Source organism: Podarcis liolepis (assembly GCF_965112155.1).
Source record: "Podarcis liolepis genome assembly, chromosome: 7".
In the NCBI taxonomy this organism is placed as follows: Eukaryota; Metazoa; Chordata; class Lepidosauria; order Squamata; family Lacertidae; genus Podarcis; species Podarcis liolepis.
Window position 1 is genome coordinate 16,849,409 of NC_139561.1, and position 25,154 is coordinate 16,874,562.

Consider the following 25,154-nt stretch of genomic DNA (forward strand, 5'->3'; position numbering starts at 1 on the left):
GAAGACAGACAAGGGGGCACTCACCTCGCGGATGGCACCATCACAAACCCGAATGACGTTGAGAAAGGTCGGCATGACCTGAGGCAGGAACTGCACACACTTGAGCCCGAGAGACTTGAAAATGAACGTGATGGCTTGGACCACCATTGTGTGGTGGTGGGACAAGGACTGGTCCCGGAAGATCCTCATGAGGGCCACCATGGAGACGGCAGGGTAGAACTCATCCAGGGGGAGGTTGCCCATGTTGACCAGCATCTCGCTGGTGCTATAATCAGCTGAAAAGGGAGGAAGGATTAACTGCAGATATGGGGAAGGGGGGCAATTATGTGATCACTATAGAATATTGAGTCACTAACCCTAGCCACTGTGAAGACTCTTTGGAGCTCCTAGGCTGGGGCCTTAAGACTCTGAGCTTTTATTTAAAGAAGAAAAAGAAGAAGGAAGAAGTGGCTAGCCCTTTCAGAAAGAAAACTTTCTAAGTGATTTCTGTGAAAAGTGCCAGCCAAGCTGCTCCTGCCTGTCAAGTGTTTTTGGCCAACAAATGAAGTTAGAGCTGTGACTGATAAATGATAAATCAGAAATCCCTAGGGTCCTAAAATGCTACTGGTTCCTCTTTAGTGCACTTTTCCTGCTTCTATCTTATCCTTGGAATCAATAATTTGCCCTTCCAGCTTCTTCCATGTGGTGGGTTCACCTGAGATCAGGTAGTCCCTGAAAGTTATTTTCTGCAGCTACTATTACACAGTAAGCATGGGTGGATGTTAAAGAATTCCCCCCTCCCCACAAAGGCAAATGTGAAAACTTTGCAAGGAGGCTTAAGAATGCCTCCTGTTGTGCAGGTGCTAAGGACCATGTATGCACTGTATAGTTAATATGCACTGTATAGTAAATTTATAGTACAATTGTATATGTGTCTCCTCAGAAGTAAGTCTCTGTGTTCAGCAGGGCTTACTACCACAGACACAGGATGGCAGCCTAGGTTTTTGGTTTAGGACTGGGAGGAAACCAGGTCCATGTACCTTTAACAGAAGATATTCAACAGATTAAGTCTTTTCTAGTATGGAAATACAATTACGGGAAAATGTGCGCCATGACTGCACTCTCTAATTTTGTGCTATGCCACTTCCTACACTTTGTGTCTGGTGCCCCCCGCACTCTCTCTCCGAATTTGAAATGTGCCCATTGCCCCCAAAAGGTTGGTGACTGTTGCTATAAATGACATATATCCAGCCTTAGTTTGCCTAATTTATTCTGCAGTTGTAAACCATTTTGTTGACTCTATACTTCTGCCACAGAGCATAGTGAGAGGCAAAGGGCTGAATGAAGCACAGTCGCTCCCTGGCCCAATGGAAAGCTTATTCAGACACTAATCTCTTGCTTCTGAGAACTGCCAGGCACTGTCCACGCCCTTTCAAACCAATCATAATGTTTGTTTCTCAATCCTGGGCATTTCAGGAAGCTGAATTTGATGCCTTTCCTGCACTTGTAGATTTGCAGCCATAACCCACCAGGGCATCTAGCATGCAAACACTGTGTTTAAACTCAACTGACTGTGGATAGAGCTTGTTTCAGCTCTATCATTACAATGGAGCAAGTATTTGAGGTATTACAGGGTGCAGGGGAGTTGAAGAGAACCTCCATGAAACACTAACTCCTCTTTGCCAGGAACTTTCCAGATCCCATCTCTGGCCAAACAAGCGTCTCCGTCAAACAATTTCCTTAATAAATGTTGATCATAAGTCACAGTATTAAGTGGCTTTTCAGTTCTCAGGAAAGCTTACAAGCTAATCAGTTATAGTCACAGCTGGAGAGAGGGAGATTTATAATATCCTCTACTTATTTTTGGCTTTCTTCTCTCCATTTGGCTCTTCATGCCAGAATCCTGGTTTTCCATCAAACCCTAAAAGAGCTCCAGCTCCAAATAGTGCAAAATTGGTGGGTGCTTCATTATAGCTGCTTGCAAGTTTAATTCTGTGGGTTCAGGACTTGGCCAGCAGGCATATCATGCCCAATTTTGTAAATCCAGATTGCTACATTTAGGTGCAGGGAGGGGACTCTTTGAACCAAAGGAGAGCAGACTGAGGCAAACATCTGGCAGGCAGCTGCATGGTTCCACCCCATCAAGTAGTTTAGCACCTTTAAACTTTCTAATTCAGGAAACAGCTACACAAACAGGCAGAAAGAGACAGGAAATGAGAAAAACTGAGCTGACGTGTGAGGTTTTCATGGGCAGCTTCTCCTCAAAAAGGGAGCCACAATTTTTGTGGATGTGGAGACAGTTTCACCATTTAAAACCAGGCTTCTATTGGGGGCTAAACTGCACATCAACTTCCTTTCTTTTAAGAAGAAGGGTGGGTAGATCGTTATGTCTAAATAAATAAACAAACAGAGTGGTTATTTGCAGGAAAGATTTCAAACAGAAAAGTCTATGATTGCCGCTTCTAGCCCATAGCTTGACTGAAATCTAAAGGGAATGGAAGCAGCTTGGTGGGAGAGCACAGTTTTTTCATGTTCAATCCTCAGCATCTCCAGGGAGGGCTGGGAAATATGTCCCGTCTGAAACTCTGTGGAGCTACTGCTGGTCAGCATCAACAATACTGAGACTTAGATAAACCAGACTCTGTATAAGGCAGCTTCCTATGTTTCAGCTCCCACCAGCTTCAACCCAGCACGGCCAGGGGTTAGAGATGATGGGAGCAAAAGTTCAACAACATCTGGAGGACTACAGGTTCCCCATCCCTGCCATTTAATATGCAGGCTAGGGGGCCTGTGGATTACATTTCCCAGAATGCTGCTATCACAGAGAAAGAAGGTGCATGTGCTCCATTGAGAAAGGCTGATCTACAAACAACAATGTACATTTCTTTCTTCACATGTAAATAGATTGAATCAACCTGATCAATCAATCACATTCCATATAACTAGTCTATTAAATTGCAGGGTTTTTTGTGTTGCAGGGTTTTTTTAAAGAAGGTACCTAACATCCCTATATATCACCCATGTACCCATGTCTTCTGAGGAGAATCAAGGAAGATCACTGCTTATCAACACTGCTGAGCTATTAATGTAATGTTGGGGGGGGGGTTGGCAGAGGAGTGGTGGTAGAAACCATCCAGCCCATCCTCATGGCAGCCCTCTGAACAAGGTCTCCACCTATTTCCATTTTATCGATTCAAGCATGATGCACAAGTATTCCAACTCATGTATACATTTGCGGGTGGAACTGCAGGTTTAAAAAATCCACACACCCCACACCTCATCCACCAGCCAGAGGTCGCCAATGGGATCCAGATGTTGCTTGAATTCCAACTCCCAGGAGCCAGAATGTACAACAGTTCAGGGGATGGTGCCAGGAGGTGGAGTCCATCAACATCTGGAGGGAAGCCACATTCTATATCTTGGTCATAAGAATTTTGGGGGACAGGAGACCCAGCCCCAAGGCTAAGAGCTCTTCCTTGAAGCAGACTGAACCCCTGGACCCTTTCTGAGTCTACTTACAAGAATCTTGGCTTGATTTAGACTCTGACAGGCTGACAGCAGAGGCATCCCGCGACTGGTCTATCATGCCAATGTTCACTTTGTGCTTGTATGGATCCAGAGCCCCCAGGAGGCCAAGGACACGGATAGCCTAACAGGAACAAAAGATTGGGGGGAGGGTAAGACTCATCATGCTTCAAAGGAAAGCATCATCAAAAGAAGCAACACCAACACAAAAGGCAGACAATAACTGTGAAAACAGGACTTCAAGCCAGCAATTCCAAGGACCAAATTGTGGCTTTTGGTGTACAGCCGGACAATCCTAAGAGTCTCAGATCTGGCTTAAATATAGATAGAGAGACAACAGTGACTGAGTCAAAGCTGAGAATTTACCAGAAGGGATGATTCTGCCAGCCAGCCATCAGCTAGAAGGCACTTTGTGTCACTGTGCAGCTCCCTGATTACTTCATCAAGCATTCTCCACCTATTTATTTAATTTGCATGTTATATAGCCTACAAATATGGTATAAAACCTCAAAGCGGTTTACAAAAAGCCCTATCATAAGCTTTGGGGATCTTTAAAAAATACATCACACATTTTTAAAGAAAAAGTATTGATTTAAGTAACTCCCCCCCCCCCCACAACCTGTGGAGCACAATTTTTCACAGTAAGAAATCAAAACTTCTCATATCTCACCATGGACACGATTGTGTGTGTTGGTCAAATTGGTCAAAGCACAAGAGAACATGCTTCCATTCATCCCCTTTAGCATGAATTCAAGAGAATTTTTACTAAGCCTGCCCTTGTTTCTCAGCCCATAGCAGCCTACCTCTCTCCGGGTACCCTGGTTCTGCTCCGTCTTCAGGAAGTTCAGCAACACCTCCAAGAGAGTTGGATATTTCCTATAGGGTTCCACCACATAGCCAGTGCTGGCCACCAGCTGACCCAGGGTCCAGAGAGCCACCTGGAACAGATCCGCCGTAAAAAAGAATGCTTTTTGTTTTTGTTTATGAGACAGAGTTAGGTGTCAACTGGCTGGTTGGCTCTCTTATCTCTTATGTTGTAGGGGCCCAACTCAGGTCAGTCACACTCAGAATGGCCAACGGCAAGGGGTGATGAGAGTTAGGAGCCCAGCAACATACAGAGCCTGCTGGAGCAGGACAACAGCCCATCTATAGTCCAGCATCCTGTTCCCACAGTGGTCAAACAGATGCCTGTAGGAGTTTTGCAAGCAGGACCTGAGCACAATAGCACTCTCCCTTCCTATGGTTCTAGCAACTGCTGTTCAGAATTACTGCCTGCAACCACAGGGGCACAGCTGAGCCATTGTGGCTAATAGCCACTGATATCATTCTGCAGGTCACCAGATTGGAGAAGGTGGCCTTAGACATTAAAAAGAAAAAGACTGGGAGATATAGGGGCAAGGAAGGGCAATTTGGCTTAAACACCAAAGGTGGGCACTAAGTCCTTTGCTGATTTTTTAACATTGTGCCTCCCAGTCTTCCTGGCTTGGGGAATTACCAGCGTGGCAGTGAGCTCCAAAAATTCACTCCAGATCGTTTGGAAGTTTGTGTTTTGTGTAAGTTCGGGTCATTCAATTTATACATGGCTTCCCACTAAAAAATGTCCCAAATCAAAACTGAAGAAAATGCAATACTAAAATCACAGAAATATTTTTACGAACAGTATAGTATCACATCATTGCTGCTGCCCCAAACACCTAGGAAAACAAATGTCAAAGGTGGGCACCAGGCAAGTCTCCCTAAAGAGAGCATTCCATACATGTGGGGCTATCACTGAGAAGGTTGTGATTTATGAATAAATAAAGGGAGGAGGTGGCTTCCTGAATGAGCACTTTGTGGGTTTTTTTGTCCTGTTATTGTTCTTCTAAATTTGGTATTAATGTCTGTTATGCTATTTGTATTTTAAGAATTGCAAGTAGCTTAGAGGCATCTTTTTGCGAAAAGTGATTCTTATTATGAAGTTTGCTTTGTACAATATTCTAAGATTAGTGAGGAAAATCAAAAAGGCTTTTGTGAAAGCAGGCCACGCTGCTCACCTGTCTCTTAGCAAGTAGGGAGGAGTCCTGGAGCATGTCCATGATAATGATGAAAAGCTCATCCACCCATTTCCTCATCTCCAGCCCGCTAACCTGTTGAGGGAGGAAAAAGAGGCTTTGGCAGGTGAGCAGAAGGAACAGAAAAGTTTACAGGCATGAAGTGACCATGGCAGCGCTCACACTGCCATGAAAAGTGTGGCTCTGTCAAGCAAAATAAAATTCCAAACTTCTAGAGGTTTACCTGTGCCAGTTCACCAATGGTAGCCAGGACATTATTGATTACTCCAGGGTTCGGATCAGGGTCAGGGTCTTTCAGTTTCACAATCAGTGCCTGTTGAATGACATGCAGAAGGAGGAATTTTGATAAGGGAGGAAATTAAGTCTGTGTTTGTGGCCCATTTCAGCCAAGCATTCATGCCCCATTCAGAAAAGCACAGCGGATGTAAATTATTAAATTAATGGCGTAATGTATAAATGAATTCAGGAAAAAAAACAACAATCATCCTACGTGTGCTATGAAAGGCCTACCTTGAGAATGGGTTCCATATAGGGGCGGATAAGTCTCGGGGCATTGGAGACCAGGTGCCCCAACATCCTTGCACTCTGCTCTTTGATCCTGCCAACGCCACTGTGCTCCAGCTCTGTCAGGATCTGAAGGGGGGGGGGAAAGATGCCATGGAGGTGAGAGCTACTATTTCCCCAGTGAGAAGGAGATTAGGGAGTAAATAACAGGCCTACAACTCCCATTCTCAAGCAGCAAAATATTATCTTTCTCCATCTGGTCCTTATCTGTATGGAATGGAACAGTGGACTTTAGCCTCCAATGGAAGAAGCAAAGATAATGAAGAAAAGACCTGCTTGTAACATCAGGGGTCAGGGGTGGTTTCAGTTTTGGTCAGGACATGAGGCTGCTGGTTGGCTAGGAAGCTTCATCCAAGAACACACAATGAAGTCTTGACTCTCCACACCAAAGTTCTTCAACTTGAGTCCCCAGATGTTGCTGGACTGCAACTCCAGTCATCTGCAGCCAGCTTAGCCAATTGCCAGGGATTATGGGAGATGTATTCCAACATCATCTAGGGACTGAAGAATGAAGAAGGCCAACTCAAGCATTCATATTCTCTCCATCAATTGCACAAACCCAACTTTTCCTTCTTAGTTGGGGCCCATGCAGGGGAAAGTCCAAGAAGAAAACTAAGGTCCTCCTCATCTGCCCTCAGGAAGCCCACCCCCCTTGTATGAGTGCGCAAACACATCCCCATCTCCAAGGGAAAGGTTATAGTTTAGTTGCAGAGCACTTGCTTTGCATGCAGAAGGCCCCAGGTTCAAACCACAGCATCTCCAGGTAAGGCTAGGAATGCACCCTGTCGGAAACCCTGGAAAGCTGCTGCTGATTATTGTGCTAGATGGGCCAATGATCTGCGTGAGAAGGCACCACAATGTTGTACCCTGGGTCCTATGCCATGTGGGGAAAGAGATCCAGCCAAGCAGAGTGTACACCTCTGCTTGTCCACACATTCCTTTAGAAAAGGGGTCAGCAAACTTTTTCAGCAGGGGGCCAGTCCACTGTCCCTCAGACCTTGTGGGGGGGCCAGACTATATTTTTGGGGAAAATGAACGATTTCCTATGCCCCACAAATAACCCAGAGATGCATTTTAAATAAAAGCACACATTCTACTCATGTAAAAACACGCTAATTCCCGGACCGTCCATGGGCTGGATTTAGAAGGGAATTGGGCCGGATCCGGCCCCCAGACCTTAGTTTGCCTACCCATGCTTTAGACCTTTTCACTGCTAGCAGGTGAATGAGTGGTTTGACCCTGGCTGCCTTTCACAAAACAGCCCTTGTGTCTGCTCAAGGACAACTCAAGGTCAGCATGGAACTTGGCTCCAGATGTAGGGATGTATAAACCAAGATGACAAGTGTTAATGAAATCAAGTTAAATATTAACTAAAAAGGGAAGGAGGGAAGTTCTTACAAAAATTGGTTTACATAGAAAAACCTATAGAAAACAGCATATCTCACCAATGGAGCAAAAGAACTAAATAAATAGTTAGCCACAAAACCAGCTCTCCCCCGCAGTCATATTCCCTAAGACCACAGACTTACCAGGCAGTTCTTCACATAAGACTTTTCTATGATCCTTCTCACTGGTATATATCCTTTGTGAGAGACCCTCCTTGATCTGAATACTAAAGAACTGTGGGTATGGTCTGGGGCTAGGTGACTCACAAGCCTAGCAATCAACAAGGTTCAAGGAAGCTTATAGGTTTTAAATCTCAACCCAAGGCAGGCTATGTGAGATCCCTCACATCTTCAATGGTTTTCCCACCTTCCAATCTGAGCGCCCAGGCGGGTCAGGCTTAACAAGTTAACTCCATATTCCCCAAGCAACGTTACTAGACATGACAGTTCAATTCATTTCCTTCCCCATGTGACACAGTACAAGGCAGATTCCTCTGTTGCTATGACAAGGTCCCTTAAACAAAACCTAGAGAAGTGCATCTGGAACGTGGCCAAAACAAGGGTGTAGCGAGTTGTATTCAACTCAGGCCACATTTACTCCATATGCTTAAACTTGCCATGACCTTCACCCAAAGAATTCTGGGAGCTGTAGTTGATTAAGGGTGCAGAGAGTTGTTAGACCTTCCTATTCCCCTCACAGAGCTACACTTCCCAGAGTGGTTCAACAGTCAATCCCTTTCCTCAGGGAACTCTGAGAATTGTAGGTCCACAAGGGGAATAGATGTGTCTCCTAACAACTTTCAGCACCCTTAACAAACTACAGCTCCCAGAATTCTCTAGGGGAGGTCATGACTGGCTAGTGGTACCACAGTATTTTAAATGTATGGTGCAAATGTGGCCTCAGAGTAGACCCACTGAAATTAATAAACTTAAGTGAGTCATGTCCATTAACTTCAATGAGCCAACTCTAGCATTGGATAAAACCTGATCACCTCTGAACTGGAGCAGGGTTCCCTCTGCTTGCAGGGCCAGACAGTTTCACTTTCTAGATGCCTCTCCGAAATCTTCCAACTCCCATTACCTGAATCAGCATCTTGCGTAGGAATGGCATGACGAAAGCCGGGTTCATGCTGCTCAGCCGGCCCACGGTGCAGATGCCGAGCTCGCGGATTTCAAACACCTGGTCATTCAGGGCTACAAAAAGAGCCTGCAAGTTCTCCGCTTGGGCCAGGTGTGCGTCAAATCGCTCATCCAGGGAGGCCAGCACGCAGTATCGGATGTCAGGGTCTGAAAGAGCACATTTGAGCAGCAGGTGCTTGAGTGCAGTCTGGTTTAACAGTGCTGAATGATATAGTCAAATCCCAGGGAGGGCATTGCTTCTGTGCCTGTTCTCTTGCTAGAGGGAGACTTAGAAATGCCAGAAGCTGCCTCATACTGGGTCCGTCCAGTCCAGTAATGTCTGTTCTGATTGGCAGTGGCTCTCTAGGGGAAGGGTGCCTAATTTCCAAAGACCCCACTGATTTTGGCAAGAATAACAGGGGAATACAAAGTAGACACCCCAGTGAGCCCAGCATCCCAATGACCCACTCTGATCCATCAACTGATGAGTGGGGAGAGGTCAAGAAACCCCTTCCACAGCCGAACTGAGAAGGTGTGCCTGGGCATGTATATTTAAGATTATGAGAACATATGTGGTGACCACACCCACTTCTGACCACTAGCATGCATCCTCCAGCCCCTCAGAAAGTTGGCCAAAGGCGAATGTAGCCTTTCAGCCAAAAAAGGTTAGGCACCCCTGCTCTGTGGTCTCAGGGAAAGAGAAATATTGCCCATCATTTACTACTTATTTTCACCAGAGATGCCAGGAATTGGATCTGGGACCTTCCAAAGAAGGTGCTCTGTTACTAAAGTAGTGTTGTTCTCCAGGAGTTGGCATATCACAGCACCCTGAAAAACTGATTATTGGGAGTTAAACTGCTGGCCTTCCCAATGATCAGAACAGCAAGATTAAAGCAGAAGGGGGTGGGCACTTCATATCCTTTGCTGGTAACCTGATAAAAGCACCATAGAAGTGACAAGCCAATAATAATAATAATAATAATAATAATAATAATAATAATAATAATTTATTATTTATACCCCGCCCATCTGGCTGAGTTTCCCCAGCCACTCTGGGCGGCTCCCAATCAGTGTTAAAAACAGTACAGCGTTACATATTTAAAACTTCCCTGAACAGGGCTGCCTTAAGATGTCTTCTGAATGTCAGGTAATTATACCCCTGGCCTCTGCACTCACCTGGGTCTGTGATACCGACCACCAACAGTTTGCTGAGGACATCCGCCACCACCTGCACAGCAGTCTGGCTGACAACATGGGTGTGCCCGCTAATCAAGTGAATGGATGGCGTGAGCAGGCGCGAACATGTGCGAGCCGCCTCCATCCGGACCTCCTTGTGCTCGCTGTTGAGGAAGTGGTCCGCACAGTGCCGGACAAACTGAGTCAGTGAATGCCCTAAAAGGGAAGAAGGGTGGAACAGATGGAGGAAATATTTTGCTGCCACTCTCATGCATGAGACGCACTTGCAGGGGTGACCCTGCTGCCCCTCTCATTTAGGATTTCAGCATGTTTCCTCCCGCTGCCGTCACTCACCTTCAAACTCAAAGCTGCCCAGGGTGCGGAGCGCAAGTGTGGTACTGCCCACATCATTGGTCTCCGGGATATTGGTGAGGCTGGGAGAAGCCAGCTGGTGGGCCAAGCCTTTTGGCATGCCTGGGTGGCGCAGGGGCCTGTGCATCAGAACCATGGAGAGCATCTTCAGCAGCCCGTCCTGGATCTCCTTCTTCAGCTGGGGGATCTGGCGACTCAAGTCGTACAGCACGGCTGTCAGGGCAGGGCTGAGGGCAAGACAGAGGTCCACACAGGTCCTTTAGCTTGGCAAGCCATTAAGCATGGGTTCAAATCCTTTTGCAGTTCTCTCCACATCCTCTAGGCTGGGAATGGAGAACTTGTACCCCTCCAGATGTTACCAGGGTACAACTCCCATCAGCCACTGCCAGCACAGCCAATGGTTAGGAATGATTGGAGTTGTAGTCCAGCAACACCTGGAGTTACAGGCGCCCCACTTCTGCTCCAGTCCAATAGTCCAGTCTTATTGGGCAAACTCTTTTGCAGGCTTTGGTGATGTCAAAGCCCACAAAAGATTTTTTTAAAAAATCAAAGTCATTTGGGTCTATTAGGAAAAGTCTCTCTATCTTTCTGACACACAAATTAAAAAATCATCAGAAATGTCTTGGCAGAGTCCTTCCAGGCCTGAAAACAAACTAGTTTCCTGGATATAATTCCCAAAAGTTGCCAGACTCCTACCAAGAGGGTTGTGGAAGGTCAAGAGACAAAAGAATTCAGCTCTCAAACTTGCCCCACCGGTAATAACGATTAATAAAAATTGCTTGCTTGTTTGCTTGGGCATTTGCCTCACAGGAGATATTTAAAATGACAGAAGTGGACATTGAGGCCTTCAGAGGAATTCATGTGGAATTCTGGAAATACTTTAAATACCAGCACACACTCCATTCTGGAGAGACACACGGAGAACTTGACATTTCACTGAAAAACATAAGCTTCCTCAGAGCTAACAACACATGCTACACTCTGCATACCCCCTACACCTGACAGAGGTGCACAAGACAATTAACAGCACAATCCTAAACTTGCATGACGCCGGGATTGGAAATACCACCTCTGCTATGCCAGCAGAATGCTCACTGCATCCAATGCAAGGTCAGCTCAAGGGGGGGGGGGGACACAGGGGTTGAAAAGACAAAAACTTTGTCAGTGCCCACCAATTGGGAACGGTGCCAGCAGCAACACCCATGTACCAACAACACAGGAAGGTGAGCCAATGGATTCATGATGATGGGGAAACATGTGCTCCCAGCAAACACCCCTGCATCATTATTCGTTATTATTAAATTTCTTTCTGGTCCTTCCTCTCAAATGAGCCCAAGGTCCATGTCAGTAATACAACAATGCAATTAATACTTTGAAAAAGAGTCAGAACTCCTGGAATGCCTCAGCACAGATATGCACACATAGCCCAACGCTCTACTGGCAGGTTAGCTGAAATAGGGTGAAGGAATGGGTGGCATATTTAAACTGTATCTTATATCCCTTCAATTCCATTCTTCAGAGGTGCATTCCTGCATGGGCAATGCATGCCAATGTGGGATAGGGGCCAGAGGCAAAAGAACACAAATGGCTGGGGCAATGGATGCTGCTCACACCTTTGTATAGTAAGCTACCTTCCAAGTCAGGTGTTAAGACATCACAACACCCACATCCCTCCATCCCGGCAAGTGGGAGCAACTGTCACAGTTCAGGGACACATTCCAGCCAGGCAAAAGCACTCAAGGAGGAAAGTCATAGGGAGAGTCCAGAGGGCCAGATCAAGATGCCTCAAGAGCCCCATTGTTTCCCAGCCCTGTATGGAACACTGCTGTACTTAAACATGAGGCATGTGTCTGCAACCATGAAATGGGTATGCAACAAGGAGAAGCCATCAAGTGCAACAGCTCCGTGGCATAAGCCCACTTGATGTTTCAGATGTATGTGGGGTAGTACTAAGCTTTACCCAGGGGAGACCCACTGGGGCTAAGTTAATCATGGCCATTAATTTCAGTGCATCCGCTCTGAGTAGAACTAGAACTAGAGATAAACCCTGCCCCATCCAGGGTTGCTGTGGTGTTTGCAGCAGGACCCAAAGAGAACATGCTGGAAATGTGGGTGGTGCTTAAAGCCTGAAGCAGAGCCCTAGCCAGTTGTATCTTTTGAAAAAAGGCTAGTGGTTAGCAGAGGGAAATGCAAACCCACAAGTGCCACATAGTGGCCAGCAGAGGTAACGGATAATCCCTACCTCAGTCCTACAGCCAGCATGGGTTCCAGAAGCTCCTTGATGTCTTGCTGGATGGAGGGCCCCATTGCACGTGCCAGCATACTGATACAGGTAAAGACGGTGGCATCCACCTGCACCGACTTCTGCCTCCTGCTGAAGTGCATCAGAATTTCAGTTTCAAGAAGAAGGAAGTGTCATCCTGAATATCATCCCATTTCTCCTGCCCCCTGCTGCCCCCAAGACAAAGGTTAACAGGATGCAAACACCACCTAAGGACGAGCCAGAAGAAACCCCAGTGGGCGTGTTATTATTATTACTATTACCATTATCAATTTGTAAGATCCCAGGGCAGGTTACCACAATTAAAATATAGGTTTTGTGTTTGTGTGTGCACGCATGTGTGCGTAACATGTGTGCATTCTATTTGTGTGTGTACACATGTCTCTATATATGTATGTGTATAAATTATACCAATGAATCATAGGTGGTTTGTGTGAATTTGTTAACACTTTGTGTGAATGCATTAATGGAATAATGTAATTACACTTAAGCTTTTAAATATGTTCTGAGTAGCTTGGAAACCTTTAAATCATATTAATTATAATTTTGGCACAAGCCCAATTCTTGGCAGCTTCTGTATGTTTCAAAAGAAACACCAGGCAAAAAATCATTCCCTCCCACAGATCACAGTTTGGAGATTATCATTTAAAAGGGAAACCCGTGAACACTTTAAAAGACACCACAGCAGTCTCCTGGCCTTTGCATGCAGCACACTCACTTATGGGTAAGATCCTTTGGTGGGAGGGCAGCCTTGATAATTTCAAGGACTTTGGGAAGGTACACCTGGAATTCTGACCGCACAGCCACCGAGAGCAAGCCCAAGGCCTGGAAAGCGGCAGTTCGCTCCTTCTCTTTTTTGACGCAGCTCAGCACGTGATTCATGGTGTCTGGAAGGTAGTGGTCAGCTGGCCACACGTTCACATGAAAAGAGGAGAGAGGAAGCACAAGCAACATTATTTCAGGGCTGCATTTGTTCAGTGAGAAAGAGGTTACTGGCCAAATCTGCTCACAAACTTGTTTACCGCAAGCCCGGCTTTCAAATGTAGGTGGGCAATTTTTGGTTAAAAGTTGCTGGAAACAGCAAGAGGGGAGAGTGCTCTTGCACTTGAGTCCTCCTTGTGCGTTTCCCAAAGGCCTCTGGTTGGCCACTGTGAGACTGGGATGCTGGACTTGATGGGTCAGTGGCCTGATCCAGCAAGGCTTTTATTATGTTGGGTCCTGCTTGTTGGTCCTTACCTAGCGAGTAAGGAAGGAAAGGCAGTTTGCTTATGCTCAGAGGTCATTCACAGCCACCAGCCAGTATGCACAGAGAAATAACAGCTGTGGCTAAGGCATGGCTCTGGTTCCAGGTCACCAAGAAACACTCAGTTGAAAGTAAGCACAGAATCTGCAAGTTCTGTCCCAGCCTTTCCCAAGCTGGAGCACTTCAAATATTTTGGACTACCACTTCCATCAGCCTCAGCCAGCATAGTTGTAGCAGTAGGATATATTCTACCCAGTCATCACCAGTCTGTAGTGGAATAAGTATACTCCATTCTGTACAGGAATAGCAAATGGTTTTGCTCCTGCAGTCCCATCTCCTCCACCTGTTGCCTCCTGCAAAATGAAATTTTAAAATCCCATCTCTAAAAAGCAGCATGTAAGAGCGCTTTTACCTGTGAAAGCAGAAGGACGAAAAGCTGCCAGGCGTGGCAGTAAGCTGAGGACAGTCATTTGGATCAGAGAGTTCTTGCTGCTTCGGCACTTCAGAACCCAGTAGCACACCTGAGAGAGAGACAAAAGGTAAAAGGGTGTTATGGCAACAGAACAGAAAACGAGGCTTGAGGTGTATGGTTGGGCCATACCACTTCAGACTGCAGATGTGTGGGTTAAGAGATGTGAAGGGCTGAGACAGCAATCAGAGGGTCCTTTCCCTCCTGCAATTTTTCCAGTGGGGGAAAAAAATGGAGATCCGGGGGTAAATGGGGGCAAAACCTCTCATGAACAATTTTCTTTTGTAGAATAATGAGAAAAATGCACTTTAAGGGATAGTTTTAAAACATTGTTTGAGATACACTTCAGTCCCTCTAAAATGGTTTAAAATCTGCAGTACACAGTAAGTTCAATGGCTGTCTACTGTAGAAAGACTGATATTATTTATCAGTAATGATCTATATTATTGGTTGTTGTTGTTGTTATTATTATTATTTTCAATTTATATATTGCCCTTTATCAAAAGATCATAGGACAGTGTACAACATTAAGAACACTTTATGGAGCATAGTTGTAAAAACATAATAAAAAGTATAGCATAATAAAGAAAATCACAGTAACTGTAACTTTAGTAGTAGACACATACATTGGTTTGTATCCCACTCAAGTCTCACCGAAAGCAGACCCACTGAAATTGATAGACCCAAGTTAGCTATGTCCATTCATTTCAAGGGGATGTATAGCCTATACAGAGTAGGCCCACCAACATTAATGGACATGGCTAACTAAGGCCTGTTAATTTCAATGGGTACATTCTGAGCAAGACCAGTACAGTATTGGATATAACCCACCAGACCTACTCTGAATAAGACAAATTCTGGCTATCTGAATGAGAGCCGGAGTCAACTCATATAGAACCAGCAGAGAATCAGAACCAAATGGGAGGGATCTCATTACCTTTTTCTGGGAAGTTGGGACTGCTGCATTCAATGTAAGACTGTCTGTGGGAGCTGGCAAAGAAGGGAAGAGGTCCCTGAAAGTTGTGGCTAGTAGCTCTGAAATGAGCATGGTGAGGTTACTCCAGTCCTTCTCTGTTCCTTTCCAAGATGGAAAGGATAGAAGGTTTATATGGAGAGGTTCTCCGTCCATCAAACCTCATCTAAACAAATGTCCTTTGCTCCTTGTATTTTTGTATTGATCAATGGTTTCTAACAAATAGCTCTGACTGTCATCTACCCACAAAACAATGTTTTATTTAAACACTACTGATTTTCACATTTGAACCCATGTCAGATCATAAGCTGGGATATGAAACTATGGATGAAGTTAATCTACAAAACCATCTGCACTGACTTGAAGTTATGTCTGATTTCACAAACTATACTATGGGTCTTTGCTCTGCCTTAAGAGGCTGGTGCACTGCAGAAAGAAGGACCTGACTGTCAGGACTGGTCTTCTTCCCTGACACTGACAAGCTGAGCAGACGAAAAAGCAGTGCGGTATCGTGGTTGGTCTGCTGCATGCATGGAACAGATTGCCGCAATGGCTGAACTGAGCCACATTCACTGCTGCACTCATCAACAAATAAGTATAACCGCAGAGTTTGTTCAGAGGGAAAATTTGAACTGGGCGCATAAATGATCTCTCTTCAGCAACAGGTGAAAAGATGAACAGAGGGATTCCATAACTCCAAGGGATGCTGTTCAAGCTGTGCCTGTTTTGTTGCAGTTTGAAGAGTAAAATGGGGGGGGGGTGTTTCAAACTCACCTGGTCAAACTTCTCTTCCATGAGTTCTCTGCAGCACCGACTTTCTACCAAGGTTGACTTGGGTGGGACAGGTGATGCGCCAAAACCCATTATTGGGTGGGGGCTATAGCCCAGTAGCCCCACCAAGGCATTGGACTGTTGAGGCTGTATAGACTGGAAGCTGGAAAACGGGGTGATGTGGCGAGGTTTGGTCCCAAAGCCCAGCAGGTCTTTGCAGTATTTGTCGTGCACCATCTGCTGCTGTGTAATCTCCTCCATCTCTTCTCTAAGACGCTGTGGGGAAGGGAAGGAAGAGGATGTTTAACGCTGCTTGTCCTGGCTACCCACCCCAGCATGGAAGGCAACAGAACATCAGCCCACTTGGGCTTCTCTTACCAGATGCCCTCCAGATTTTTTGGGCTACAGTTACATGTCTACAGCTCCCATGCAGCCTCCTCCACTAAATACACACAGAACTATCATTCCCAAGAACCCCTAAGGCAGGCACGGCCCAACTTGGCCCTCCAGCTGTTTTGGGACTTCAATTCCCATCATCCCAGATCACTGGTCCTGTTAGCTAGGGATGATGGGAGGTGTAGTCCCAAAACAGCTAGAGGGCCAAGTTTGGCCATGCCTGCCCAAAGGAGATGGAATCAGAGATAAATCCAGGTCATCCGCTGTGCAGCTATGTCCTAAGAAAATGAGCAAAAAGAGTAAGGGGAGGATATATTTTAAAAAATCAAAACAAGATCCTTTGTTTCAGGTTAGCATTGAAGATGGGGACTCAAGCCTGGGAACGTTGATGAACCCAACCCGAGAACATGCTCCTAAATTGTCTGGAACACTCAAGAGAGTCATTGGGTTCTATGCAAAATCTGGACACATAATTTCTTTGGCCTTTTACAGTCTTGGCATATTTTGGTTGCTTTTCTGCCATTTAATGGAGAGGAGGAGGAGGAGTTTCAAGAGGTTGTTGGCACCTGGGCACTGCAAGCAAGTAACAGCTCACAAATATTTGCAATGCAAGCTGACTCTAAAAGGTCATCATTGGCCCAACCAGTCCAACCTCAATATACTTGTGGGCTCTGATTCAAATCAGCAACCTTAAACTAGCTGACAGAAGAACCCTGCTGGATCAGGCCAGCGGTGCATCTAAGTCCGGCATTGTGTTCTCACAGTGGCCAACCCGATCCCTATGTGACGCTCACAAGCAGAACCTGAAGACAATAGTACTTTCCCTTCCTGCCGTTTCCAGCAACTAATACTTTGAAGCATTGCTGACTCCAACTGTGGAGGTGAAGCATGGCTAGCAGTCACTTATAGCTATATTGTCTCATGAATTTTGTCTAATCCTCCTTTAAAGCCGTACAAGTTGGTGACGATTGCTGCCTCCTATGGGAGCTAGTTTCATAGCTCAACATCCAGAGTGGTGCAGCCCAGCTGTGCCCCCCTCCTTATCAACTCACCTCTCCTTCCATGCTGCTGATCCTCACCAGCTCATTAAGGATGAGCAAGGCCCCATGGATGCGGTCATCGCGGTTCATACCCTTCTCCTTGGCCACAGTTTCATCAAAACCCTTCTCAGCTTCCTCGTATGTTTGCTAAAATGACATTATTATTATTATTACTTGGCATTTATATAGCTGTTTTTCTTACTGCTCAAACACTTGTATCTTATTCCTTCACACTGTCAAGCAAGTCAATGTTTTATCTTCATTAACACAGAGTTGGGCAGCGAGGCTGAGAGACATGCTAGCAGATTTATGGCTGAACTGAGATTTCCACCAAGAATGCCAAGGCTTACAATGCTGAGAGCCAGTGTGGCATTGGGTGGCATTGGATGATCTTGGGTCAGTCACCACTTCTCAGACTAACCTTACAGGGTTGTTGTGGGGATTAAATGAGGAGGGGGAGCACTATTTACAATAGTATGGCATAGATACGAGCTTCTTCCACCCACATCAGCCCCAAAAGCTTTCTCCTTACTCGATACCACTGCGGCTTCTGCATCTCTTTTGACTCTCGCTGGGTAGTCAGGATGAGGCAGGCTCGTAAGGCAGAAACGGCTCCCTCACGGATGGCCTGCTTTGGGTCCCACACGGCCACAAAGATGTTGTCAAAAAACGGCTGCACTTGCTGGAAGAAGAAGGTGGGGACGCTGATTGCCAGCTCTCGCAGAACCAAGACCTGGAGGGGAGGTAAGAGTGAAACGATAGGTGTCAGGAGGCAGAAACAAGAAATCAGATACTTACTAACAGTGCTGGCAGGCACACGCATGACAGTCATGTCTTCTGTCTGAAGCTCAAAGAGCAAGGTGGAGATTTGTTCATACCCAACTTCTAACTCACAAGGCCAAACTAGATACAACAGTAAATGCGGCTCTGCATTTAACACACAGGTTTTTTGAGAAACACAAATAGCATCTGCTGGGGGAGGAAGTTTAATAATTATCAAGGTCACAACAGGAGTGGATGGAGAGTTTAATTGTTTCCTCCCCTGCTGTGGTCCTAAGGAGAAACATATCTGAATCTGGTGCTTGCTTGGGGGGTGGGAATCCCCCATTGAGCAGGGTTGAGCATCATCAACAGGTTACAATTCCAAAAGTTAATCTGGGGAAAGCAGAGAGTCTTAAGCTGGTATAAACCCAGACACATGTTTCATAGCACAATATGCCCTTAGAGCAGTTAACTTCCTGGACAACCCTGCCTTATGTTATGGTGCAAAGTTTGGTGTTTCAAAACAGCACTGGTTAAATGTATGGTGGGTAGGGAAGACACTGAGATGAGGAAGGAACAACAGTGGAAGACATGGCTAAGGCTCAGGCATTTGCTCACAGCTCCAGATCTCCCCTTGAAGTACCACTCCTGAAATCCTCAAAAGCCCTGCATGCTGTTTGCATCCAATGAATGGACTCTTACCGCCGCGTGCCTCCGTCCTTCATTCCTGTCGGCTCCCAGCCACTCCAGAGCCCGCTTGACTTCAAACTCCACGTATTCCGCTGTGAAGGTGTCACCCGCCATGGCCAGGCGCCCAATGGCCTTGGAGGCCATCTCCATAACAACGGGGTCATTCGAGGGAAGGAGATTCCTTAGGTAATTGGCAAACCTGCCAATGCGGGTGACATTGCCTCCCTCAACGCCAATTAGGCTCGCTGGGGGGAAAAAAAGAAAAATGCCAGGGGGTGTTTCAAAGGTGCCATAGCTGGGTAAGACATTGGAAGAAAGCGAACATCCCCACAATTCATTAATTTAAACATATCCCTGCTACCTCTTCCTATACCGCAAACCACCCTAGAGAAAGACAACCCACCATTTTTGAAAATCATAATTCAGAGGCAGGGGACCTTTATCAGCTCAAGGGCCACACTTCCACCTGGGCAGCCTTCTGAGGGGCCACATGCTGTGGCCAGGTAGGCGAAAGGGGTCGAAGCAATTAATGTAAACATTAGCCTACTGTACTAAGGTGCCTTCTACACACACTCACATGTCACGCCTTATCCTTCTTCCAGACAAACAAGAGGCACAGTCACGAGTTCAAGGGCACATTCCAGCCAGGCAAAAACATTCCAGGGGGATATGAAGTAGGTCTGAGGAGGGACGCTCTGGCCTGGGGAGAGGCCAGAGATCCAGATAGAGAGGCCCAGAGGGCTTCATTTGGCCCCAGCCCTGAGGTTCTCCATCCCTGGCTTAATTGGTAAGGTATATACAATTATCATTCTGCACAGTAAGAGTGAACTCCAAGAGCAGATTCTTACACAGCAAAACATAAGAGAGGTAACAACAGGCTTGAGGGAACCCCGGGGTTTGCAGAAGGAAAAAAAAAATGAAACGAAAGAAAAAAATATTTAGATTTAAAAAACCCAAAGGATGGAGGGAACACACCCACACCAACAGTCTAATGATGGCTTAGCATGCTGAAGGCTGCTGAACTTCTATTAGGAAAGTGGAACAGAATGGAGTATCTTGGGAAAGGAAAGGCTGGCTAGAACCCAAACAGGAATATTTGACGCTGCCATATACTGAGTCGCAGGTCCCACTTGTCCAGCAGATTCTGCAGGCTTCTGCTGCTTACAGAACTCTGCTCTGCCGTTTCCATTCCCAATACGCAAATATCCATCTTTTTGACAAGCTTTTTCCTAAATAGGCCCAGCTAAGTGGAGATGAAAAATGGAGAATGGGTTCACTCACTCACCCCCTCTCCAGCTAACTGGAGGTTTAGGCACCCTGGCAGGAGAGGAGACAGCATTTCAGTTATTTACAATATTGTTTGAAGTTGTGTTTTTATGGACCGTAAGCCACTTTGAACGTTGCAAAAAAGAAAAAGAGGCTAATAATAATAATAATACTGCATGGTATAAGGCAGGAGTGAGGAATATCAGGCCTGAGGGCCAAATGTGCCCCCTGTCAAGTCTCTCTATCTGGCCCTTGAGACTCCATCCAGTTCCCTACCCCTAGAATAAGGGGAGGCTGTAAGGCAGAAGAACAAGCTGTTACACAGGCTTTTTTTAAAAATGTAGGGAATAAAATAAAAATACCCCCTTTTTAATTGTTCTTTTTGCATTTTGAATGGCTTTCTTGTGAAAACATTGGGTTACACTGGGTTATTTGTTAAACAAAAGAACTATTTATAAATTTTGTGTGTGTGTGTGTGTGTGTGTGTGTGTGAGAGAGAGAGAGAGAGAGAGAGAGAGAGAGAGAGAATGAATATGTTATAACCCAATGTGGCAAAAAATAAAGGAACTATCAGCATATCAAGATTTTTGTTAGACAAAATATGCAGGCACTTACCTATGGCCAAAATACCCCCTTTCCTCTCATTTGCATCTGAACTAGAGACAAGCTCAAAGATATGATGATTCAGCTGGTCGTAAAAACGGGTAGATTCCTCTTGGCTCATCTGTGCAGGAGAAAACAAACAAAAATGTTTGAAAAGCAGTTCTTGGCCATGAATAAGTAAAGGCTTTTCCAGGCTCTATAAATTGTATGGGGGAACAGGGGAGGAAGAATTGAATAAAAAGTGTTAAGAACATATGACTGATCCTAACTCAAAGAAATCTCTTAGGCTTTCTCATTTGTGCCTTGGTGGAAAGGTGTTGGATGTTGGAGAGGAACCAAAGTTGGGTATTGCAGCATGTGCTTTGCATGCAGGACGTTCCAGGTCCAATCCCAGGCTCTCCAATTAAAAGGGTTCAGGTATGGACAGAATGGCCTGGTGGAGGACAGTTGCCTATGAAATTTGAAAATGTTTTTAAATAGCCTGTGGGTCAAATTATTATTTAAACAGCACCCATTTACATGATGTACATGTCAAACAAAATCCAAAGAAAGGTATCTTCCCCAGGAAGATTACAATCTAAGTCTGACAGCAAGGACATGCTTCCACTCCCAGGAAGAACATATATGGAGCTCTGCCCAGCTCTCCTCCCATCTCACTCACCTCACGGAGCTCCATGGTGACATAATGCTGCAAATCTTTGGCAGCTTTTGCCCTGGCCTCTTCGTTCCGGCTCTTGAGGCCACCAGCAAACTGCTGAAGGATAATGACCGTCCCCGACATGGTGGCAGCAAGTCAGAGTGAGGAGCATCAAGTCCTCTGGGCCCTTAAGGAGACAGAATGGCAGAAAGAGACCATTATGAACTGGTGAAAAAAGAGAAGGCTGCAGGTCACTTCATCCCAAGCCTCTATCATGGGGGTTATGTTTCCGGTTTACTTTGGAGATTCTGCAAAAATAGGACAGCTTCAAAAGAGAGGCATACATCATTCATCTCTATTGTCTTTTCAGCACGTATGGAAGTTTTTCCTTTTTCAACAAGCTGTTGCAATATTTATTTAATTTCTATATGACTTTATATTTTTTTAAAAAATCCCAAAGCGGATTACAGCATATTAAATCAACAAAGCATAAATAAAACAGTAGAATTCTTTATCCCACTGTTGGATAGTTCACAAGTAGTTCATGCACTGGTTGCTTCAAGACTGGATTACTGCAATGAGCGCTATGTGAGGCTTCTCCAATGCTTGATCTGGAAGCTGCAGTTAGTGCAGAATGCTGCAGGACGATTGCTGATGAGAGTGAGACTTTGTCAGCATATATCACCTGTACCCAGAGATCTGCACTGGTTACTGATCCGCTACCATTTCAAAAACCAAGGCGCAAAGGGCAGTCTGCAATTTCAATGGAGAAAATTGGGGGGAAACTCAGAGAAAGCAGTTAGACTTCCGAGGCATGTCCGAAAACAGAAGCATTTACTTCTGGGTTTTCGGCATTCCAAAACCGAAATGTTCAGCTTCCGAAACACTTGAAAACCGAGGTACCACTGTGTGTGTGCACGCACACATACATATAGGTGTGTGTGTGTGTGTGTGTATGTGTGTGTGTATATATATATACACACACACACACACACACACACATATATATATATATATATATATATTCTAATTAGCAAGGACTAAATAATAATGATAATACCAATGACAAGCAGTAAAGCCAGTGCCATCCTTGACAGGAAGCCTAATCGAAGAGATGCAACCCTTGCAAGACTAAGTCCGTCATGTTACAGGTCTCTGATCTGATGCAACCCACTTGGATTAACGGGCACAACTAAGTTAGGTTCATTATTGGTTGTTGTTGTGTTGTTTATTTAAGCCTCGCCTTTTACCCTGACAGGGACTCCAGACTGTCCTATGGATAAAGAACAGCTGAAAACAAAGCTATGATGGGACTACTCTGAGTAGGACTAGCATTGAGTTGGATACCACCTAGAAGAATCTCTCTCTCTCTATATATATATATATGTACAGTGGTACCTCGGGTTACATACGCTTCAGGTTACAGACTCCGCTAATCCAGAAATTGTACCTCGGGTTAAGAACTTTGCTTCAGGATGAGAACAGAAATTGTGCTCCGGCGGCAGAAGGCCCCATTAGCTAAAGTGGTGCTTCAGTTTAAGAACAGTTTCAGGTTAAGAACAGACCTCCAGAACGAATTAAGTACTTAACCCGAGGTACCACTGTATGTGTGTGTACATATACATATACATGCAAATGCATATCGAAACGTCGCCTAGACACCCCAACTTTTACACGGGAAGACACCCGAGGACACCAAAACCTGCATATATACATACATGTGTATACATACATACACACACACGTGTGTATATACTGTGTGTGTGTGTGTATATATATATATATATATATGTATATGTATATAAATATAAATATGTATATATATATATATATACATAGGCGCCGACTCCATGGGGCTTGAGGGGGCCCGAGCCCCCTCAATAATTCGTTTGGGGGGGCTCAGCCCCCCCAATAATCTCGGGCGGCGGTGGGCACGTCCGCGGCTTTTATAGGGCGCCCGGCGCGCACCAGCTCGATAACGGGCACCGGTGCGGCGGGGGGGGCGCCGGGCCGGGGGAGGGGGGCGGCCGGCCTGTCTCCTTGGCAACCCCATTGAGCAGCGCCGGCTCCCCCGGGAGGGCCATCCCCCCGCGCCGCCGATCGCCAACACCGCCGACGCTGTGGCTGCCCGAGCCCGAGCCCGAGCCCTACCCGAAGCCCGAGCCCGAGCCTGAGCCCGAGCCCAAGCCCGTCAGTCAGTCAGTCAGGAAGGAAGGAAGGAAGGAGAAATGGGGAGGGAGACGAGGGAGGAAAATTGCGCGCAGGGTGAAGAAAGGAGAAGGGCAAACGAGACGAGCTTCCAACCCAAAAAAGGGCTGGAAGACTGGGAGGATGAAGGATCGGGAAAGAAAGCGACGCCTTCCCCGCCCGCGACGTCGCCCACTTGTCATTGGCAGCGCAGCGGGCGCCCAGAGGGGCTGGGCACCAGCGCAGGGCCGCTCCGCAGCCGCGGAGGACAGCTGCGCGGCTAGCAAGGTGCGCCGCGTAGAGCGTGGCCCTTGTGTGGCCCGGTGGCCAGGCAAGCTCGGGCGGGGACCCCCATGCGAATCTAAGACGGGAGAAGAGGGCAGAGCAAAGGGGGTCCCTTCCCCAACCTCCGGCTCTGAGACTTCCCTGCGCCCCAGAAAAGCGAAAGGATTTTCTCTTCTTTTTTTTATAAATATTTTATTAAGTTTTCAAATACAAAGTTAGAAACATACACTGAAGAAAAAAGTAAAAGAACAAGAAAAAGAAAAAAAAAGAAAAAGAAGAAAAGAAAACCAACCATTCAACACATTTTTTATATAACTAACTGGACTTCCTCGCATCTTCCTTACCCTGCATTCTTTATAATAAAGATATCAGCAAATTATTACCTTGTTTCGTACCTTATTTTGTACTTTTCAAATACTATACCTCTAAATTTAACATACTTTTCATCAGTTACTTATATCTTAAATTAAACACAGTATTACCTTAGATTTTGACCTTTTCTTACTTAAAATATAATTTCCTGTTTCCCAAATCTAATTGCTGAAGCTATAGTTTCCGAATCGTGTAAATTTTTAACATTCATACAACTTATATTGTTTTTGTAAATAGTCCTTAAATTTTTTCCAGTCCTCTTCCGTTGTTTCTTCTCCCAAATCTCGGATTCTGCCAGTCATTTCAGCCAGTTCCATGTAGTCCATCAATTGCGTCTGCCACTCTTCCAGTGTGGGCAAATCTTGTGTCTTCCAATATTTTGCGATAAGTATTCTTGCTGCTGTAGTTGCATACATAAAGAAAGTTCTATCCTTCTTTAACACTTTCTGGCCAACAATGCCCAAGAGGAAGGCCTCTGGTTTCTTGGGAAAGGTATACTTCAATACCTTTTTTAACTCATTATAGATCATTTCCCAGAAGGCCTTCACTTTTGGACAAGTCCACCAGAGGTGAAAGAATGTCCCTTCAGCCTCCTTACATTTCCAACATTTATTATCAGACAGGTGATATATTTTTGCAAGCTTGACTGGGGTCATGTACCATCTATAAATCATTTTCATAATATTTTCCTTCAAGGCATTACATGCCGTGAATTTCATTCCGGTGGTCCATAACCTTTCCCAGTCCTCAAACATGATGTTATACCCAATATCCTGAGCCCATTTTATCATGGCTGATTTGACTGTCTCATCCTGAGTGATTTTCTCTTCAACCTGCCCTCCATCCTCTTGCAGAAAACTCTTTGCCTGCCCTGCCTGTATCTCGTTTTTGCTTTTTAATTCCACACATGCACCCTTCGGACTTCGTGGGAATCGGGCGCGCGGGTGCGTTTCCTAAGAGAGTGAGGACCCCCGCCTCCTCCCCACCTGCTCCCTCGCCAGCCAGCCA

At 45.7% G+C, this 25,154-nt stretch overlaps 1 protein-coding gene across 4 annotated transcripts in view; it reads right to left on the reverse strand.

Moving 5' to 3' along the window:
- Positions 1-25,154, reverse strand: part of MTOR (mechanistic target of rapamycin kinase) — a 100,039-nt gene that overhangs the window by 74,105 nt on the left and 780 nt on the right. For 2 of the 4 annotated variants that reach the window (XM_083512640.1, XM_083512638.1), the window contains exons 2-19: positions 21,327-21,489; positions 20,678-20,786; positions 18,809-19,041; positions 17,877-18,077; positions 17,357-17,491; positions 15,912-16,184; positions 14,108-14,216; positions 13,171-13,357; positions 12,414-12,542; positions 10,154-10,398; positions 9,800-10,015; positions 8,586-8,791; positions 6,066-6,188; positions 5,779-5,868; positions 5,538-5,630; positions 4,308-4,442; positions 3,499-3,628; positions 25-275 (exon numbers count right to left, since the gene is read on the reverse strand). In XM_083512640.1, the coding sequence (XP_083368766.1) occupies positions 25-275; positions 3,499-3,628; positions 4,308-4,442; positions 5,538-5,630; positions 5,779-5,868; positions 6,066-6,188; positions 8,586-8,791; positions 9,800-10,015; positions 10,154-10,398; positions 12,414-12,542; positions 13,171-13,357; positions 14,108-14,216; positions 15,912-16,184; positions 17,357-17,491; positions 17,877-18,077; positions 18,809-19,041; positions 20,678-20,786; positions 21,327-21,446 (2,985 nt within the window). In that variant the 5' untranslated portion in view covers positions 21,447-21,489. Of the gene's footprint in view, positions 1-24; positions 276-3,498; positions 3,629-4,307; positions 4,443-5,537; positions 5,631-5,778; positions 5,869-6,065; positions 6,189-8,585; positions 8,792-9,799; positions 10,016-10,153; positions 10,399-12,413; positions 12,546-13,170; positions 13,358-14,107; positions 14,217-15,911; positions 16,185-17,356; positions 17,492-17,876; positions 18,078-18,808; positions 19,042-20,677; positions 20,787-21,326; positions 21,490-25,154 lie in introns of all 4 variants that reach the window. The other 2 variants (XM_083512639.1, XM_083512637.1) reach the window with 1 other exon arrangement.